The sequence below is a fragment of the Triticum aestivum genome, chromosome 5A, assembly GCF_018294505.1.
Source record: "Triticum aestivum cultivar Chinese Spring chromosome 5A, IWGSC CS RefSeq v2.1, whole genome shotgun sequence".
NCBI classification, from domain to species: domain Eukaryota; kingdom Viridiplantae; phylum Streptophyta; class Magnoliopsida; order Poales; family Poaceae; genus Triticum; species Triticum aestivum.
In genome coordinates this window covers 681,905,205-681,912,035 of record NC_057806.1, presented here as the reverse complement: position 1 = coordinate 681,912,035, position 6,831 = coordinate 681,905,205, and the positions used below count along the sequence as shown (strand labels likewise).

The 6,831-nt window shown below is 43.2% G+C and overlaps 1 protein-coding gene across 1 annotated transcript; it reads left to right on the top strand.

Moving 5' to 3' along the window:
• The first annotated feature begins 886 nt into the window (after positions 1 to 886).
• On the top strand, positions 887 to 6,255 carry LOC123105960 (uncharacterized). The gene is made up of 5 exons (XM_044528141.1): positions 887 to 1,225; positions 1,954 to 3,734; positions 4,415 to 4,555; positions 4,643 to 4,811; positions 4,914 to 6,255. Exons 1-5 carry the CDS (start codon positions 964 to 966, stop codon positions 5,924 to 5,926), a joined length of 3,366 nt encoding a protein of 1,121 aa, XP_044384076.1. The 5' UTR covers positions 887 to 963; the 3' UTR covers positions 5,927 to 6,255.
• The last annotated feature ends 576 nt before the right edge of the window (positions 6,256 to 6,831 follow it).

The following is a 6,831-nucleotide window of genomic DNA, read 5'->3' as shown; positions in this document are numbered from 1 at the left end:
CCGGACAAAAAACCAAAACTAGAAGTATGGTTTTCCCTTTTCGAAACAGGCATGGCCGTGCCTCCCGCGAAAACAAAACCGTACCTCTCGTGGAATAAAAAAATAGAAAACATATTTTTTTTCGTTTCGGAAAGGCACGGCTGTGGCTCTCCAGAAAGCAAAATCATGCCTTTCGGAAGCAAAAACGTGCCTCTCGTGAAAGAAATAAAAAACAAAAAGTGTCTTTTTTTCGTTTCCCGTACCTCTCGCGAAAGAAAAAAACTAGAAAATGTGTTTTTTTTACGTTTTCGATAAAATCAAAACTCGAAGGGAGCGTCCAAAATGCGACACGTAGCGGTGATTGTTGTGAGGCTCCGAAAAGAGCGCTCGTTAACTAGTGACTCCCGCCGTTTGTTGTTGGGAAAACTTTGTTTTTGCCACTCTAGCTTTTGCCCACTTTACTTATGACACTCTAGAATTTGATATTTCACTTTTGCCACTCTTAGCTTTTGATAAAATATCACTTTTGCCATTCCGTGGCAAAAGCAAAATTTTGAGAGTGGTAATTGTGATACATTGCAAAAGCTAAGAGTGGCAAAAGTGAAATGAAATTTTTTCATTTTTGCCATGGAATGGCATTTGTGATGTATTGTCAAAAGTTAAGAGTAGCAAAAGTAAGATGTGAAATTCTAGAGTGGCAAAAGCAAAGTGGGCAAAAACTAGAGTGGCAAAAACAAAGTTTTTTTTTTTTGAGGGGTAGTTTTCCCTTTGTTGTTTGCGAGCGTTCGGCAGGTCGGGGCACACCAACTTCACGGGCCGTCAGGCCCAGCTCCCCTCCCGAGGGCCCGAACCCCTCACCGAAAAAAAAAGTCCGACCCGATCCACCAAACCCACACTCCACACCTTGCCGACGCGAGACGCGCACTCTGCTTTCGCACCGAGCAGCAGCCGCATCCGTCCACAACCCGGCGTCGACACGACACGATGGCGTACTCCGGCGATCGCCGGCCCTCCCCGCCGCCGCCCCCGCAGCCGCACGCGACCCTCTCCTACCTCTCCCCGTCCGCGGCGCCCTTCACCGTCGGTCGTACCCGCGGGGCCGCGACCCCCGATCCGGTCCCCAACGCCCCCGCTAACCCTAGCCCCTACCCCGACCTCCCCACCGCGCCGTCGCTGTACGACTCCTGGGTCGAGCCTCCCGCGAGCTACATGGATCTGGAGGCCGGCGCAGCGGCCGGGTACCGAGGTGAGCCGACGCCCTCTCTTCTCCCGTTACCGGGCTGGCCCGTGGAATCGTGCTTCGCGGTTTGTTAATTTTGATTGCTGTTTCCATGGCGGCGATAGTTGGTTACACACATACCCTGCATCTTGGGATCTCAGACATGTTGAGTAATTTGTAATTTTGCGAAATATATTACTCCCTCCGGTCCAAATTAATTGACGCAGCCTCTATACAATGTAAACTGGACGTTGTATAGAGGCTGCATCATTTAATTTGGATCGGAGGGAGTAGTAGATTGAGTTACTACCTCTCTCTCAGTTTACAGGGCGTGCGCGTACCCCTAGGTCGTCAATTTGACCAATCTAATACAAGTCATATATTACAAAAAATATACCAACATAAACTTCGGAGTTTCTACTTTCAAAAGGTATAATTTTTGTGTTATATAGTTTATATTAGGGTGATAAAATTGGCAACCTAGATATACGCGTAGGACTTGTAAACTGAAACGGAGGTAGTACTTCTGAAATTTGAGAGAGACAACAATTAATTGCGCACTTACGTGTATGGGTCAGCTAGTCATGAGCCATGATATTATCTAGATGCTTCTCACTGTTCATGTTATTAGTTTTGCCTTGTAATTTTAGTGTCATGGGCAATTTCGTGGAGGACAACACATTGCAGTAATGTCTAGGTGTATAGCATGGATTAACCTTATGTTGTTACCTAACGCCAGCAACCAAATTATGCAGGTTTTGCTAATTCTGATGGGTTTCTGGTTTCTGAGAATACACACAATGGCTTATACACTGGGAATCATTTTGGTACCACCGTGCAGCAGCCACATCCCTTCACAACATGCAGCTCCGAGTGGATGGAAGAGAAGTATCCTGGAATTTACCAAAGAACGTCAAAGGCCCTCCCAAGTGATTTTGGGTCATCAGTTATCCATCAGCCTTCTGGGTCTCCTAACATGTTTGCTTGCTTAGATAAAAAACCCTGTTCCACACCTCAGCCCGTGAATCAGCATTCCCCGTATTCTGCTTATGATAACTACACGGCACATCTTCCATCATCCTCAACATATCCATTGGATTACAACCTGTCCATGCCACCTGTTTCTGCCTCACCTGAAGTATGCGCTACAACAAAATCATTGTCACCCACAACAGATGGCCATATATTGGAAAGTGCATTTTCCTCACCATATATAAACCCTTGCAGATTAAATCTTGATTATTTTGACTCCATGCAGAATGAACAGAAAGACCTCTTTGGACATCAGACTGCTTATAAACATTATGGTGACTGGAGTAACTCTGACAATGGTACGAGAATAATGGGAAGCTATCCACTTAGTAGACGTGGAGTTGGAGAGAACTATCCTTTGGGTGAGAGTTCAGAAACTGGGAGGCCTGTGCAGCCAGGAACCTATCCACTTAACAGACATGGAGTTGGAGAGAACTATCTTTCAGGTGACACTTCTGAATCTGGGAGACCTGTGCAGCCTTCATCAGAAGTGAAGTCTGGTTTCAAGAGCTTACAAGCATCATGTTCCAATATCTCTCCTTCAGAACATGCATTTTCTCAGCCTCGTGACCTTTTCATTGAGCCACTTGAAGTAAATAATCCTGTTGTTGATTCTCCTTGTTGGAAAGGGACACCAACTGTACTCAAGTCATCATTTGGTGTGAAAAATGATGAAGCTCCTTTTTCTGCTAATGGCTCAGGTGACCTCCATGATTTGCACCAAAGCAAGAAGCTTTCTGAGTTTGGTACAAGTAATTCTGTGTTATTTCCCAAGTGTCATGACACATCAAATCACGAGAGTGATTCGTGTCTACCTTACTACGTAAATTGTCTTTCTTCATTCAGTCTGCCTTCAGGGTGTAAAAAATCTGAAGGTCATAGTGATGCACAACCATCCATTGTTGGTGATTTCGATGGTATGGCTAGGTCTAGCCACCCTAGTTATGTATCTGTAGATCAAGGCACCAGAAGAGAAAACCATGTGATCTGTAAGACAGGAGACAATTCCGAAAATGGAGTAACACCAGGTCAACAGGGAGGTGTTTTTCTTGGCAAAAGAACATTTGAACCCATAGTGTTAGGCAGAGACTTCGCCAGTCATGTTGTGGGCATGAATGAAGATTCTGGTAAGAAAGTTTCAAGCAATGTTGATGCAGCTCCAATTGCAAAGGTTAGGAGTTTAACAAAAGAAAGTCTACAAGGAAATACTTGTGTCCATAAAGCTGTGGCAACATTGGAAGGTCTGTACTCGGAGATGCCTGTGAAGAAAGGTCTGGAGCATTTATCCCATTGCAGTGCTGGTGTTGAGGAGTTGGTGAAGATATCTTCAGATAAAGTTACCCGCAGATCCAAGACTCAAGAAGACTTAATCAAGTCAATTTATAATATCTCAGTAGTGCTTCTATCTACTTGCGATGGTGGTTATGAGTTGGAGGAATCTGAACATGCACTTGTTCAATCTACAATACACAATCTCAGTTCTTTGAGTTCCAAGATAAGCAAGGTATGGATGTATGATACAAAATCACCATTGTCAGGTATCACCAACTTGATTAAGTTATGCTTTCATGAATACTACTACTATAAAGTTACTTTGTATGACTTGTACTACATTCATTGAACTTGTGATTCAAGAATTAAAAGATGTACATTACAACCTGGTAAGTATTCAAGTTTTCTCACTTGTATATAAGCGGTATGGCTGATATGAATGCTTATTGTTCACTTTGACTAGTTGCATGTTTTTGCTACCCCTGGTATTTCCGTACTAAGAATGACTAAGCTTCTATTTTTGGTAGTGATATGGTTTTTGGTTCATGATAACTGAGATCATGTCCACTATTTGCTGAAACGTTATATCATTCTTGCTTTCTTTGAGCAGTGTTAACAGCTGCTGATATTGCTTTACAACATCCGTTGTCTGGCTGAACATTGTTCGGGCCGACTAGTTAATTAACATCATGATCTGTTTGCTAGCTGTACAAAGCTAATGCCCTGGCCAGGAATTTTCATTTATTTGACCCATCTTTTAATAATCATTTGGCAAGGGTCCACTTTTGGATCCACTCGAAATTTGTCATTAAGTAACATAATATTAAATTCAGTTGTGTTTCTATACAAATATGAAAATGGCCGTGAAATTATTGGTTGACTCATTTTGGTTTGTTTACTTTCATGTGCAAGGCTGCATTAAAAAATGATGATGTCAATGGAAACTGCTGCCAAACAAATACAAGGTGCCATGGAAAGAATCATCAGCCTGAGAAGTTTGATGGACTTGACTGGGAGAACATTGGTGCAGATTTTAGAGCTTTTATTTTGGAGGTAGTGCTTCATTACTTAGGAATGTTTTAGGTATCTGCTATCCTCTCAATCATGTAACTTATACTATTGCCATCTTCTTGCGTGCAGGATCTTACTAAACTTCCAGAAGAGAATGTCATTGGTGATACTAAAGATGCACAAATGCTGATATATAAGAATCTATGGATTGAAGCTGAAGCTTCCATGTGTAAACTCAAGTATGAACTGCAACTTGCCCGCATGAAACTTGCGACAAAACATTGCAATCAGCAAACAGGTTAGTGCTTCTGTTTGTACGTGTGTAGCAAGTAAGTGTGCCTTAATTTATCTGGACAATTCGTAACATTCACTTACTCCTGTGTGTTGAATAATCTTGTAGCTGCAGCACCTGCCGATTCATTAGGAGAAGCCAAAGCCTCTAACCTGCCCAAACACAAGAACTCTGTATGTTTTGAAGGGATTGCTGGTTCTAGCAAACAACAAAACCATGTGAAAGAGCGCAATATCGGCAATGCAGCCTTGCTACCTCAGGGAGGTGATAAGGTTGATGCTGATGTCTTTGCTCGACTGAAAGTTCTGAAGCTCCGTGATGAGAGTATAAATTGCTCCCGTCAGGTCAATGCTGAGCTGCAGAAGGGAACAAGTAATTATAACAGGACAGATGTTGTTGATGACACTGTTTTTGATAATGCTGTTGACGATAGGATAACTTCTTTAGTGGAGGACATCATCAAAGAGCGTTCAGAAGCAAGCAGCAGTGAAGGTGGTGAAGCTGATGGTGCTACCATTGCTGCACTTAACGATTTCACAAGCTGTAACAACAATACAAGCCCATTGGATGAGGACACCAACATAGAGCAGTTAGAATCTAGTGAAAGCAAAATCCATGGCGCTTTTATGGCTAAGCTCAAAGATTTGATGTTCTGTAGTGATGATGTAAGTTCATCAAACGAGGGCAATGCTCATCAGCTCCAAACAGCAAGCAAGAATGAATTCGGTCAGCTTGAAGACGTGGTTATGGCCAGGCTGCAAGTCCTGAAAAGGCGTGAAGGTAACAATAGCAGCGCTGTGAACGATGGACAAGAGGCTTTCCATTCTGATGATTGGGCGGGTCACTTTGAAACAAAACATTTCGGTCGAGGGGCGCATGATGAGCTAGTCCAGAAAACTGATTTGCCTGACGATGCTGGGTCCAGGGCCCAATCTGATGAAGTGGATAGCAAAACTGCCAGCCAGTACGTCAGTGCATTGCTTGAAGAGTCTCCTATTGTCTCAGCACCAGCGGAACCTGCAAGTGCGCAAATGCATGACGAGCAGCTAAGCAACTCACCCCCGGAATGGGAGCATGTGCTGAAGGAGGACTTCTTCCTCCCAGGAAACCATTTGAAGTGAAAGGCATCTGGCCGCCTTGATTCGCAAACCTTGTGTGTGTTGTATATATATGTTTTAACTTAGCAGTATGCGAGCCGGAGATTGTGACATAAATTGCAGTATCAACCGTCGTAGTACGTGATGGCTAAAACTGAAGCTTTATTATGAGTAGAAAATAATCTCAACTCATGGCTCATACTGAGCTTTCTGTAAATATGCGCTGTGCGTGCGTCCTATCTCGTTGTATGCTTTGAAAGGTCCGTCATGCACATTACTTGAGACCTATATATATTATTGTAACATGTAATACATGTATATGTGCTATGAGTACATACTGTTCCTTTTGATTATGTTTCCGGTTCTCGTTCTCCAGATGTCGCTGTGAAGATCTTCTTGGCCCCATTTTGTGTGTTTAATCCTGCAGTTTGCTTGTTGAGTTTTATAGCGGGAATACTGTTGGTTCTTTGAGACGCTGTGGGATTGCTCATGACTTGACACCTGCTTTTGTGATTTCACAACTCTTTCAGTGGTATCATCACCAATGATGCAATCCGCATACAAGTACGTATCTTGGTCTAATTACTGTTTTTGGTCTATCAACACCTGTTTCTCCCCCCTTCCTCGCTACCTAGCCAGACCTCTCTGTGACTGAAGTTGATAGACCTGCAGCTTGGACGGCCAGCCATTAGCTGCGCTGGTGTTCAGGCTAGTCATTGAGGAGAATCATGCATAACTACATGTATTTGTATTTATTTAAGATGATCTTGTTTATTATTTTATATGATTAAAAGTGGCATTCCAATGCTATCCTCTCTTTTCTGATTTAGTGCTATGTCATGTCAACATGTCTAGGTGAGATCGCATGATACTCGCCGTGTGAGCTCTAAAGCCTTGAGCCCTTCAGGTCGACGGATACGGTGTGCTCT

Bases quoted from the DNA above. Each gene is read 5' to 3' on its own strand.
- LOC123105960 (XM_044528141.1), top strand. From the start codon at position 964: ATGGCGTACTCCGGCGATCGCCGGCCCTCCCCGCCGCCGCCCCCGCAG. The intron at 1,226-1,953 runs GTGAGCCGACGC...CAAATTATGCAG, and splicing joins CGCAGCGGCCGGGTACCGAG to GTTTTGCTAATTCTGATGGG. The intron at 4,812-4,913 runs GTTAGTGCTTCT...ATAATCTTGTAG, and splicing joins ACATTGCAATCAGCAAACAG to CTGCAGCACCTGCCGATTCA.